Source organism: Myxocyprinus asiaticus, chromosome 6 (assembly GCF_019703515.2).
Source record: "Myxocyprinus asiaticus isolate MX2 ecotype Aquarium Trade chromosome 6, UBuf_Myxa_2, whole genome shotgun sequence".
In the NCBI taxonomy this organism is placed as follows: domain Eukaryota; kingdom Metazoa; phylum Chordata; class Actinopteri; order Cypriniformes; family Catostomidae; genus Myxocyprinus; species Myxocyprinus asiaticus.
The window spans coordinates 44,113,571-44,128,079 of record NC_059349.1 but is presented as its reverse complement, the minus strand read 5'-3'; the positions used below and the strand labels follow the sequence as shown (position 1 = coordinate 44,128,079).

General features: G+C 38.9%; 1 protein-coding gene across 2 annotated transcripts in view; it reads right to left on the bottom strand.

The window, feature by feature from the left end:
- LOC127443122 (partitioning defective 3 homolog) overlaps positions 1–12,446 on the bottom strand; it is a 135,884-nt gene extending 123,438 nt beyond the window's left edge. For both annotated transcript variants that reach the window (XM_051701645.1, XM_051701646.1), the window contains exon 1: positions 12,119–12,446. In XM_051701645.1, coding sequence (XP_051557605.1) covers positions 12,119–12,238 — 120 coding nt within the window. In that variant the 5' untranslated portion in view covers positions 12,239–12,446. The remainder of the gene's footprint in view (positions 1–12,118) is intronic.
- Positions 12,447–14,509: the final 2,063 nt, after the last annotated feature.

Below are 14,509 nucleotides of genomic sequence, written 5' to 3'. Positions count from 1 at the left end.
ATCTGTATTGTGATTCTTTTTTCATGTGTTGTGATTATAGAGCCACAATCAATGTGATTGTTTTTTATTTTCTTATACCCTTAAATATTAATACCATATGACTCTGGTTGCAAATTTTATGTTTAATTTCAAGTTTGATCTTCCTTTTTTCAATATGAACGTGTTGAATCTGTGCAGCTGGGCTACAGTAACATTCATGGGTGGTCTTGGGTGTGGAATAATACAATAAACTGTAAAACCAGACTGAATATCCTTAAAGACATTTCTGGAGTAATGATATCCCAGGATGGCTTTTTGAATTTTGTTTTGAAGTTATTGGAAAGAAAGGGACGTTTTCATATCAGACACAAACCCTCATTTCAAGGTGAGGCATTTTATTTTTCAAGACAACTCAATAGCTTGTGTAACTATTTATCTGTGACAGTGTAACAGCTACAGTGTGACAGTCTACTGAATCACATAACACAGAGATTACCAGTGTTTCCCCTAAGATTTTTTTTTCAGCAGCGGTGCTGTTATGCATGTTTCCACAATCCCGGACCTGTATTAACAGGGAATAGCTTAAAACAGGGATGTCAAACTCAATTTCAGCCTGGGCCACATCAGGGTTTATCTATGCAATTAAAGGACCCGTTTATAATATGGCACAAGCACCTGCTTTGGTAGCACCCTTGCAATTACCAATAATATTACATGTTATGTGCATTGAAATGCACATTTGACAGTAACGCATTGATTTTGAGGTTGGGATGCAGATGAAAATTATGATAAGAACAATAACAACTGCGGAAAAACACCTAATTTTTATCAATTTAAATATTCTGACAGTGTGACTAAGTTCTCCTTTACAGATTCCTTTCATCAGGCTCCTACTGATTAAACTACAGTCATTTCTTGGAATTTCTGAAGGCAAACAAAACAACTTACATTTTCCTACAATCAGAGAGCATTAAAAGAGAACACATTTTATACAGATGGAAAACTGATGGCTTGGTCCATAATAATTATGAAAATGTACCATAGTTCTTCCATAATATCCATAGTTTTAACAATTATATTTTTAATAAATCCATGGTAACCATAGGTAAAACCATGCATTACTCCTCACCACCATGATTAGTAAATATAATTTCTATATAAAGAACTAATATTTTTGTAATGAAAAAACAGCAGTCTAAATACATTTAGAAACTTTTTCCTGCAACAAATACCATGGCTAATACAGTACAGTTAGTGTCACTACAGTAAATCCATGGTAAATGTTTGTAAGCGTTGTGATCTGTGAATTGAAAAGCCTTCTAATTTATGTTTTCTCCTGTTTTCTTTGTCAGTGGCCGTTTGGAATGTGGGGGTTAGGATTCTTTTAAACTAGTTTTATCATCAGACATAAGAGTTTTACAACAGACAATTCTGTGCCGCATTCAAATGTGTTTGCGATCCCCATTGTACATCTCACTGGTTTACAAGGCATTTAAAATAGTCTGTTCAATTGAGACCAGTCCGCAAATTACCGCACCTGCTCTGCGCTCACGCTGCTTTATCCTTTGTGCTGTGTTGATAATTGATCCAGGTAGCGTCAAGCGCTGTTGATAATGATCTGTGCTGTCCATCATTTAACGCACCTTCTCTAAGCTCGCGCACCTCTTTCCATTCTGCTTTGTTGATAATTGATCCGGTAGTGTCTAGCGCTGTTGATAATGATCTGGGCGTCAGCGAATACACACATCTATTCTGCGCTCACGCTACTCTATCCATTGAGTCGTGTTGATAATTGATCTGCGTAGCACTGTTTTATTCCGCTTTTGAAGTGAGCATAGTGCACTCCAAAACATAGAGATGACAGGGGAAGTCTCATTAATATTCACAGGGAGGGGCCTGGGTAGCTCAGCGAGTACTGACGCTGACTACCACCCCTGGAGTCGTGAGTTCGAATCCAAGGTGTGCTGAGTGACTAATGACTAAGCAAACAAATTGGCCCAGTTGCTAGGGAGGGTAGAGTCACATGGGGTAACCTCCTCGTGGTCGCGATTAGTGTTTCTCGCTCTCAATGGGGCGCATGGTAAGTTGTGCGTAGATCGCGGAGAGTAGCATGAGCCTCCAGTGCTGTGAGTCTCTGCGGTGTCATGAACAATAAGCCACGTGATAAGATGCGCAGACTGACGGTCTCAGAAGCGGAGGCAACTGAGACTTGTCCTCCGCCACCCGGATTGAGGTGAGTAACTGTAGTGGGAATTGGGCATTCCAAAATTGGGAAGGAAAAGGGATCAAAAAATTTAAAACTAAAACAAATATTCACAGGGAAAGTGCTACCTGATTGGTCAGTGAAACGTTGCGATCCCCTGCCATCCTTGCTCAAGGGCCACGTGAAATGAAGCGAGTTTGACACGTGTGTTATGCGGTGAAATCACTGTGAGTATGTGCGTGTATTTGTGTGTGTGTGGTGGGTTCTCTTTCGCAGTGTAGAAAGCGTACAGCTGACTGGGGCTGGTAAGCGTTATGTTGCATCAAGAATATAAAATGAACCTTGTGAAATGTAATATCGGCGCTGCACTGCGCCGCTGCAAAATGCATATAGGGGAAACACATTACATATAGAAACCATAATCAGCACAATCAAAGAGAGAGAGAGAGAGAGAGAGAGAGAGAGAGAATGAAGTTCCTTTGAAGATTCTAGATTCTTCTGATCAAAGTGAACACATACATATTGATTATAATATATGGACTTTTTCACCTTTTCCCATGCTGGCTTAGGTTCATTTATTAACCAAAGAATCAGGGAGGTATACCCCACTTCCTACATTCCATCTGCACACATGTTAATCACATACATTCACAGAGCACTTTATTAGGAACACCTGCACATCTACTTATTCATGCGATTATCTAATCATTCAAATGTGTGGCAGCTGTGCAATGCAGAAAATCATGCAGATACAGATCAGGAGCTTCAGTTAATGTTCACATTAACCATCAGAATGGGGAAAAAGTGTGATCTTAGTGATTTCAACCGTGGCATGATTGTTGGTGCCAGGTTTAAGTATTTCTGTAACTGCTGATCTCCTGGGATTTTCACACACAACAGTCTCTAAAGTTTACTCAGAATAGTGCCAAAAACTAAAAATATCCAGTGAGTGGCAGTTCTGCGGATGGAAATGCCTTGTTGATGAGAGAGGTCAATGGAGAATGGCCAGACTGGTTCGAGCTGACAGAAAGGCTACGGTAACTCAGATAACCACTCTGTACAATTGTAGTGAGTAGAATAGCATCTTTGAATGCACAACATGTTGAACCTTGAGGCAGATAGGCAACAACAGCAGAAGACCACATTGGGCACTTTATTAGGACCATAGTGCATAGTGACCATAGCACTAGACCATAGTGAAATTGGTACTTTAATTCACCAAAGTGGCATTCATCTGATCACAAAGTATAGTCAGGAAATTACTGATATAAAAATCAGCACCATCACTATTTGAAAAAAGTCATTTTTGTTCAAATCTAGACAGGCCCCATTTCCAGCAGTCATCACTCCAACAATTTATCCTTGAGTAATCATGCTAAATTGCGAATTTGGTACTAGAAAATCATTTGCCATTAAATCAAACACACTTGAAAGCTATTTGGTTCATTAAATGAAGCTTAACATTGTCTTTGTGTTTGTTTTTGAGTTGCCACAGTATGCAATAGACTGGCATGTCTTAAGGTCAATATTAGGTCAAAAATGGCAAAAAAGAAACAGCTTTCTCTAGAAACTCATCAGTCAATCATTGTTTTGAGGAATGAAGGCTATACAATGCTTGAAATTGCCAAACAAAAACGGAAGATTTCATACAAAGGTGTACACTACAGTCTTCAAAGACAAAGGACAACTGGCTCTGACAAGGATAGAAAGAGATGTGGAAGGCCCAGATGTACAATAAAACAAGAGGATAAGTACATCAGAGTCTCTAGTTTGAGAAATAGATGCCTCACATGTCCTCAGCTGACAGCTTCATTGAATTCTGCCCGCTCAACACCAGTTTCATGTACAACAGTAAAGAGAAGACTCAGGGGTGCAGGCCTTATGAGAAGAACTGCAAAGAAAAAGCCACTTTTGAAACAGAAAAACAAAAAGAAAATGTTAGAGTGGGCAAAGAAACACAGACATTGGACAACAGATAATTGGAAAAGAGTGTTATGGATCTTAACCCCATTGAGCTTTTGTGGGATCAGCTAGACTGTAAGGTGCGTGAGAAGTGCCCGACGCTACAGGAAGTGTGGGGTGAAATGTCACCTGAGTATCTGGACAGACTGACAGCTAGAATGCCAAGGATCTGCAAAGCTGTCATTGCTGCACGTGGAGGATTTTTTGATGAGAACACTTTGAAATAGTTTACAAGTTTTCAAATTGTAATAGTAATTTTTCAAATTTTTAATGTCCTGACTATACATTGTGATCAGCTGAATGCCACTTTGGTGAATAAAAGTACCAATTTCTTTCCATAAGAGCAAAACCTGTACATTATTCTAAACTTTTGACCACCAGTGTATATATTTTCATATTATGCATATTATTAATATTACAATACTTATTAGTATCATAATTTATGTATATTATTACATACTTATTAAAATTGACTGATTCACATGGTAGAGAAAATACCTGTATGCATCAGAGGGAACTCAAGAGAGATGGAGATGTAACAGGTGGTTAAGCATTTCTCTCCACCCTGTAGCTAAGTGGTTCTGGTAGCTTTATACAAAGCACAAAAAACATATAAACCACAAAGTTTTGCAATTTCTGCCTTGCTTGTCAAAGGTGCTGTAATATGAGGTAGCGCCACAATGTGAAAGGTGGCAAAATTAGACCCCTACAACCTTGTACGCTTATCGGCTTTCTCTTTACACCCGTATACGTGGCTTGGTCAGTAAGCAGCTTTCTCCACAACAACATAATTTCTAGGGGTGTAACGGTTTGAATTTCTCACGGTTCAGTCTGTAACACGGTTTAAGGGTCACAGTTTCACAGTATGGTTCAGTATTTATTTGTTCACTTATATATATATGTTCATGAGGGATTTCCATGTGTCATTAAAATACTCAAGCAGCATTATCACAACATCCCTTCTCGTATGCATTCTAATAGCAAGGTTATTCCATTTATAGTGATGAACAGCTTCCGAATATTGAATATGTTGAGATGAGTTTGAAGTGCACTTTATGTTGATGCATGTTGCGTATTAATGCAGGTATTAAGTTAAAATGTTGATTTAGTAATTAGAGAAAATGTTTTTTTTTTTTTTTAGTTAAGGACCCTGACAAAAATTAACCATGGTTTTACTATAGTAATATTGTAGTAACCATGACTGCTGTCACCATGGTTTTCTGAGCAGAAATCATGGTTTTGATACAATTAACCATGGTTTTACAACAATAATACTGTATATATAATAATATATATATATATATATATATATATATATATATATATATATAATATATATATATTACTGCCAAATCTATTTGGTAAACACTTCAACAGGTTTTTCCTTAAACAACAATCATTGTTTTACAACAGTAACCATAGTTTAACCATGGCATTTGTAGTAAAATCATAGTAACCACAATATAAACATGGTTACTGTCATGGTTACAATATATAGTAAAATCATGGTTACTATATAGAAACTACAGTATTATTGTTGTAAAACCATGGTTAATTGTATCAAAACCATGATTTCTGCTCAGAAAACCATGGTGACAGCAGTCATGGTTACTACAATATTACTATAGTAAAACCATGGTTAATTTTTGTCAGGGTCCTTAACTAAAAAAAAAAAAAAACATTTTCTCTAATTACTAAATCAACATTTTAACTTAATACCTGCATTAATACGCAACATGCATCAACATAAAGTGCACTTCAAACTCATCTCAACATATTCAATATTCGGAAGCTGTTCATCACTATAAATGGAATAACCTTGCTATTAGAATGCATACGAGAAGGGATGTTGTGATAATGCTGCTTGAGTATTTTAATCACACATGGAAATCCCTCATGAACACCCCAAGCGCTTTAGTTATTTTTTCTTGTCTGTCCAAATTAGCACCGAGTGCCTGCTTAAAAATGGAAGGGAGTGTGTGCAGTTTCAGCTCACCTGCGGCTCTTTCCCTGGGTGATGTCGGCGTAAATGATTAATCATGTATCAATGTATTACTATAATGGTATCTTAATGCCATTAATTAATCAAAGCGCATTACTGACGCTCGTGATAGATTACAGCCGTGCAAGGAAACAGGAGGAACTTGTGTGCGCATTTTAAATAAAACCTCATGCGCATTATTGACATATATTACCAGTATACAGCACTTGTGTCGAGCGATGTCTGCAAACAGTGCCTGTTTCGTAAATGTCTTTTGACCATCACTGTTGTAATTGACTGCAAAAAGAAAATGTTCCCAGAAAGGAGAAACCCAGGGGGCTTCTCTATCAGCGATTAGTTTTGTCCACTTGCCATTTTCAACTACACACAACGCTTGCAGAACAGTGATGTCATCAAGTTGACCCACGTGAAACACAGGTGGAGCGTATCCATTTACAGATCCATTCAGGTGCATTAGCGGAGGTTGTAACTGTGCCTGACTGTTTGACTCTTTCTTTTCTTGACCAAAACTTGTGCTCCAGATGCATCATTGAACGTGAGTGAACAGACCACGGTGCCAATGCTTCCCGAACCATGGGTGGCGAACTGTACGGTTAGTTTTTTTACAGAGAACCGATACACCCCTAATAATTTCCCTGCGACGCTTGTGTAAATAACAAACATGGGATCCGAGGAAGACTTCGCTATTTCATTCTCTGTTGCTTTGCTTTATTTCCAGATATTCCAAAGTTGTTGCTGTGTTTGTTTCCTTAACTTTCCATCGTGACCAGCAGTAAAATTGCACTTTAATAGCAGGGTTTCCCTCTTTCCCACCTTTTCTTTCTTTAATGCTTCTGCAATTTACAAAATCATATATTGACACATTATTACAATTATTTTGAGATTAAGAGACTAAAAATCGTTTTAATTCTAATATTTTTATTATTAGATTTCCCACGGGGGGGGGGGGGTGCTTTAGATTTGGGCACAAATGGGGTAGGGGCTGTCCCTGCTGTCCCCCTTCTGTGCATGCCACTGATGTTAGACATCCGGTGTTTCCAATACACATACACACTCTTCATAAACCTGTGAGAATGGCGCTAATGGTTTAAATGGCCACATAAGCCGCATTCTGCGGGAGAAACCCAAATGTGTTAAACCGCTTTCTCTTGATCCCTTAAACGCCATAAGGAAAACTGTGTTCTCGTTAAGTGCATGTAAACATGTTCAATGTTGCAGTATCTCGCTAATCAGGAAACTCAAACAAAAATTGCAATGTTTGCAATGCAGTGTGTAAACCTTTTGTGAGAATCAACCTACAAATGGATTACATACAGCTGGGATATGAGAAAGGTATTTCAACATCCAAAAATAATTACACACTTCAGCTTCAAGATCATTCTTCATGTATGTGTCTTTTTTAGTAAAAAACGCTCACAAACATTTAAATGCCAAGCCGCTGATACCACAAATTACAAAAAATAGGCACCTAGCCTATTTCAAATCAGTTAGCAGGCTAGACAAGTGCAGAACCCATTTATTTCTAAAGGCACAGCTGCAACTGGGTGTTGCTCTACATGAACACATGCATCTGTGGACCTGCCAACACACTCTGCAACAGACCAGAGAAGAGATCAGTTAGGATGTCTCAGTTTCACAGGCCAGATCACATTAAATGTCCCTAAAATGATCTCAGTTTGATGTCTTTCCATAATTCTGTTGTGAATCTAGCTCAGCAGTTCTTTCAGTGATCCTAACAGTGCTGGTATTTCAGGCTTGTATATGGTTTAGTACGCTGACTCCCGCACTACAGCACAGACACACACAGACTAATGACCCTTAAAATTTTAAACTTACAGAGATTATATACAGATTGGAATAAAGTGTGCTGGAGCTCTGGCTATTCTGAGATATAATAATCCAGGACAACAGCTCAGCCTTAAAACAGAACCCCACAGTCTCACACAGTACGCCTCTGTCTGCCTCTCTCTTTCTCTCTCCATGTATAGGTGTGGTTTGAAGAGCAGTTAGTGCTTCAGTATGGGCAGCTGAAAGGCTAGAACCTAGAAAGCAAACAGCCTGCATGACTGACGTATATACATGCTGCAACAATCGCATTATCTAGGTCTGTAAATTTGATTTAGCAAAAAACGGACTGACGCATTTAGATTAATTATGGCTTTAGTCTGACTGAAATCAAACTTTTAAAGTGCATGTAAATGCACTCAATGAGACCAGAGTAAGAAAGACAGGGAGAGAAGGGGGAGAGAGAGAGAGAAAGAGAGAGAGAGAGCTAAATGTAGTTTAAGAGGAGCAGAGGTATTTGGTGGAAAAAGGAAGGCAAATGGAATGACTGACAGTGTAACTAAACCAAGGACACAGCAGGTCACACATTCACAAGGTCTGTCTCGGTTTCACTGTCTGTCTTTCCCTCCTAAAGCAAGAGTTCAGTTACAGCTACTGCCTATCTCAACACAAAAATATTACTTCATAACACTTAACATCATCTAATTGTCAGCTAAATCATCTCAACTATACCCCACACTCCACATCATCATATCACCTAGATGTCATCACCATAACACCCCAACTTATCACAATATTATCTACACCATGATGATATTATATTTCAATGGCACTACACATAATCATAAGAGTGACATCACAATAACACACCATCATAACACAAATGCAACAATACAATATAGCTCTACATCATAATTAAACTTCACAACATAATCATAACATAAGCTATAACATCACAGCCATGAGCAACATTTGATGTGCTGTTTAGAGCAAACAAAGTGGCTATGACATTTATTTAACAACAAATCATTCACCCCAAAAACATGCACAGGTGGCCGACGCTAAAAACACATTAGCCTAAACAATTCTGCTCATACACTACAAGAAGAGAAAATTATATATTCATGTGAACAAACAGGCTTTTGTCTCTCCCTCTCTCTCTTGATCTCCCTTCAAATATCGAGCTGTAATCTCTGGGCCTCGCATCATTTAACTGTAAAAGCTGTGTATTGAACGGTATTACAGTAAGTGCTGATCCTGAGTGCCGATTTCTCACTGATGCACACTGGAGTTTGCACTATTCTGGGAGATCTGTTGCCTCAAAGAGGGGTCTAAAAACAAGCCCAAGACGTTTTGTTGCTGTGCCCAGACTGCTTTTCATTAAAGGAAAGTTCAGGGTTCAATTAAAGTTAAACTCAATTAACAGCATTTGTGGCATAATGTTGTTTACCACAAAAAATCATTTAGACTCACCCATTGATTATAAAAAAAAAAAAAAAAGCCAAAAATGTGGTTACAGTAATGCACTTACAATGGAAGTAAATGGGGCCAGTCCATAAACACTAAAATACACAGTCTCAAAAGAGTCGAGCAGGGCCGGTTACAGTGGTGCCATGACCCGGATGGGAGTGAGATATGGGGGGGTGAGTGTAATGGTAGCCAGCTGGTGGGTAGCTGTGCAGTGTGTAAACCTCACTACCCTGGCCGCAAGAGGTGCACTAGCGACTGACGCTAGAGGCTGTAGCCTTTAGCCTCCTCGTTTGCGCACCCGCTCAGAGCAGGTCGATCAGGACCGGTTACACACAATTAATCGTAAAAATAATCGAGATTACAACTGTCGCAATGATATAATTGTGAAAAGTGTCAATTACAGCATTACATTCAGGTGTTCTCCCATTGCGCCAAAATTAAAAAAAATTTGGGCCATTGTGTAGATTAATTCAGGGGCAAATCTGACATGTTTAAATCAGTCTAAAAGCATATCAGTAATGCTTACTAACTAAATTATACTACACTGATCAGCCACAACATTAAAACCACTGACAGGTGAAGTGAATAACATTTATTATCTTGTTACAATAGCACCTGTCAAGGGGTGGGATATTTTAGGCAGCAAGTGAACAGTCAGTTCTTCAATTTCATGTGTTGGAAGCAGGAAAAATGGGCAAGCGTAAGGGCCAAATTGTGATGGCTAGACGACTGGGTCAGAGCATCTCCAAAACGGCAGGTCTTGTGGGGTGTTTCCAGTATGCACTGTTTAGTACATACCAAAAGTGGTCCAAGAAAGGACAACCGGTTAACCGGCAACAGGGTCTAGCGCCCAAGGCTAGCCTGTCTGGTCCAATCCCACAGAAGTGCTACTGTAGCACAAATTGCTGAAAAACGTAATGCTGGCCATGATAGAAAGGTGTCAGAACACACAGTGCATCGCAGCTTGCTGCGTATGGGGCTGAGTAGCCGCAGACCGGTAACAGTGCCCATGCTGACCCCTGTCTACCGCCGAAAGCACCTACAATGGGCATGTGAGTGTCAGAACTGGACCATGCAGCAATGGAAGAAGGTGGCCTGGTCTGATGTATCACGCTTTCTTTTAGATCATGTAGACGGCCACGGGGGGGTGGGTGGGGGGTCATTTACCTAGGGAAGAGATGGCAGCAGGATGCACCATTGGAAGAAGGCAGACCGGCGGAGGCAGTGTGATGCTCTGGGCAATGTTCTGCTGGGAAACCTTGGGTCCTGGCATTCATGTGGATGTTACTTTGACACGTACCACCTACCTAAAGATTGTTGCAGACCACGTACACCTCTTCATGGCAACGGTATACCCTGATGGCAGTGGTCTCTTTTAGCAGGATAATGCGCCCTGCCACACTGCAAAAATAGTTCAGGAATGGTTTGAGGAACATGACAAAGAGTTCAAGGTGTTGACTTGGCCTCCAAATTCCCCAGATCTCAATCCGATAGAGCATCTATGCAATGTGCTGGACCAACAAGTCTGATCCATGGAGGCCCCACCTCACAACTTACAGGACTTAAATGATCTGCTGCTAACATCTTGGTGCCAGATACCACAAGACACCTTCAGAGGTCTTGTGGAGTCCACGTCTCGACGGGTCAGAGCTGTTTTGGTGGCACGAGGGGGGGCTTACACAATATTAGGCAGGTCGTTTTAATGTTGTGGTTGATCACTTTTTGTTTTACATGCAATTAAAATTTTAATGCAATTCAGGAACATAGTTCTCAAGTTGTTTTGATGCATAACCTACAGAAAGAATATGGCATGCAACTACCCACGCAAAATAAGTATTTTAATGTAAATTCTAATAAGCTAAATGAAAAATCGCAATTACAATATCAAAGGAAATAATCAGCAATTATGCCAAATTCGTTATAATCGTGCAGCCCTAATAGATTTAAATTTGCCAGAATTTCTCTATTTTGGGTTTGCTCCCTTTCCAAACAATGATGATACTATAGTAGCTTTGTCAGTTGCCACAAACAAGTAATTCATTCATTCATAAACTAGCTAACTTGTTTTAGCAAGTCCAAGGCTTATCTAACTTTATCTCTAAAAACTGAAATCATGTCATTACCATCTCACAATATCAACAATCCACACGACATATCAGTTATCAGGGCTAGCCTAGCAGCAGCAGCAGACTGCTTTCATCAACTCATTGAAACAAAGCACAGGACACTCTCACAGACACACATAAGAAAAGGTCAAGACAGTCTTTCATCACAATGTCAGTTACAGCTATTCGACGCGTAAACAAGAAGTTTATGTACATGAAATTGTGTCCTTTGTAAACAATGTCCTTTCTAACGGGTCCCACAGTTGGGTAATAACGTCTAAACGTGGAGTAAACCTATCTCTCTCTCATAATACTTCATATTGCCCAATTTCTCACTGGTTTCCAGCACTCTGCTGGAGGCGTAGATATATATATATATATATATATATATAAACATCCGGAGAGCAAATTCGTGCACAAAAACACACTAACTGGAATAAAGCTGTTCTTTCCCGTGTTCAGTCGAGAGTTAAAGTGTCCGGACTGTCCCAATCCCTTCCCCCGCTCACTCCGTCTCGACTATACCGCCATATTGCAGCCCTCACCCGGCTGCGTCCAGCGCAACTGTTTTTAAAAAGCACAATCAGATGATACAGTGTTACAGTATCTCACCTTGGCGATGGCTCTCCTGTACCGCATAGCGGCCTGCTGAATGAGCGTGTGCACTCTAATGTTGCCGTCTCCGCACGGAACCACGACCCGAGTTCTTCCAAAACACACCGTCACTTTCATAGTTTCCACTTCTCCTTAGACCTTCCCGTATCCAAGGGAAACTCTGGATCAAAGATTCCCGCACTTTGATGTCCAGACCATGAATAATCTTTGATTCTGCACCTTGGAGGCTCGGAAGTTATTTAAAATCGGCACCCGTTCCGTTTCATCGCGGCTGCGGGCTCTGTGTGGCGGAGTATGACCACCTGTTTAGTGTTTGGGATCTGTGTACGGGAACCCCGCCGTGCTGAGTCGGTTCGGGAGTCAAGGAAACGGCCTTCTTTGCATCCTCTGGCGGTGAGGAATAGTACAACAGCGACGGCTGGCGTATAGTGAGGATGTGCATACCTGCACGAGTATGTCAGTGGGATTGGTTTAGCACGTGGGCATCAGTTTCCAAACATATATGGGTCAATGACTTGACGCTCAGTTTATATTCGGATCTATTAAGTTATTCAAAGATACATTAAAAATACAATTCACACAAAATATCACTTGAATACACCTCTATTATGAGGAGCATGCTGCCAGTTTCAAAAGATTTTCATGCTTTCAATTTCAAAGTCATTTTTTATTTTATTTTTTCTGGGGCTTATAGTAAATCTGAGTGGTGTATATTTCCAGACACTGTAGTAAATAAATAAATAAATAAATAAATCTCATTTAAAGCTGATTATATATATATATAATTTGGAACAATCCTTATTATTATTATTATTATTATTATTTCTATAAAACAAATAAGCAGAGAAACTATTTTGTTATTCATATTATTAATATATATATATATATAAACTTTTGTCAATGTGTGGTGTAGCCATTTTGTTGTCTTAGAAAACCATAAAACATAGAGGATCCTTATGACTAAGTGTCAAGGTCATTACGTTTTTTTAAATAAGTATTTTTATGGAAAAGCACATTTTGTTTAGGCCAAATGGAGTTCTTGATATTCATGACTAAGAAATTCATGATAATGACAAATCTTATTTGTCAATGACCCAATTACACAAAATACACAATATATTACAGTTGCGTCAGATAACACAATCCTTTTGACATATTAATATATCTATAATTCAGTTTTCACCAGTTAAAATGCTAATTCTTCTGCTATGGAATTACTAGTGAAGATGCTCATTTCTGATGTCAGTAATTATGTTTGCGCTAGTTAAAACGTTTATACTTGGTATTAAAAATTATGTCATTACTTGCGGAAAAACCCATTCTTGATATAATTTTTTTTTTTTAATTAAACTGTAATTATTGATATCAGTAACTGCATTTTCACAAGTAAAAAAATTCACAATGATCTGTCATTCTCTCCTATTCAAAATGCAATTACAGATTATTTCTTTCTAGTTCTTAATATTCATGACTGAAACATATCATAATACTTGTAAAAAGAAAATCATGAAAAAATGCTTTACCTTAAAAAACATTTTGAAAACTTTTTTTATTAAGTTGTGTACATGTGTTTTCAATGTGCATGTATTTAAATACTTTTACTTTATATGGTTAACCACTTTTAAATTATTTTATTTTTTAGAAAATTATATAAAAGTTTTTTTTTTTTCTTAAACCAACATGGACACAATGATTATATTTATGCAAACTTAAAGGATTTCTAATTTTTAACATCTCTTTCCCATTTATGGATGCACAGCACTTGTATTTATTCACAATTGTGAAATTATTTATTTATTTATGTGTGTCACAGCTACCTTTCTGCTTGCAGAGCAGAGTTGTCCTCAGGGCCGTAACCACCATTGCCACTGAGGGTGACATGTCCCCACCAATATTCATAAGAGTGGTATACTGATATGGGTTTTTTCCATGGTTGATTATTAAATTATTACATTTGGCAGGTAGCACTGGGCGGTGAAACCACACACACTTGCTAAGGGCCTGATACAGATTAGTTCTACTAGCCCAGCTGAGTGAAGCTTTAGTGGAACAGCTGAAGGATTATACAAACTCACTTTGATCTGTGTGAGGCACAATGACCAGATGCAAGTTCTAGATTGAAAGATTGACAAGCACTGAAGTAGAGAACTGTTCTATCAACCTTCACACCAAAGTCAGAGAGCCCTCTGAGTCAGTTTCCACAAAGCAAACACAATGCAATGTAGAACCATCTACTTCTGTCTCTGTTTCAAAAGCTGCTTGCATCAAAATCTGCTTCCCACTACCTTGTTTGATGTATCTGCCATAAAAGTCACATCAGTGTGGATTGGATCCCTTTCTTCTATTTACATGTTGTGTAACTGTTTCAGGCAGAGGTGGAGAACAATG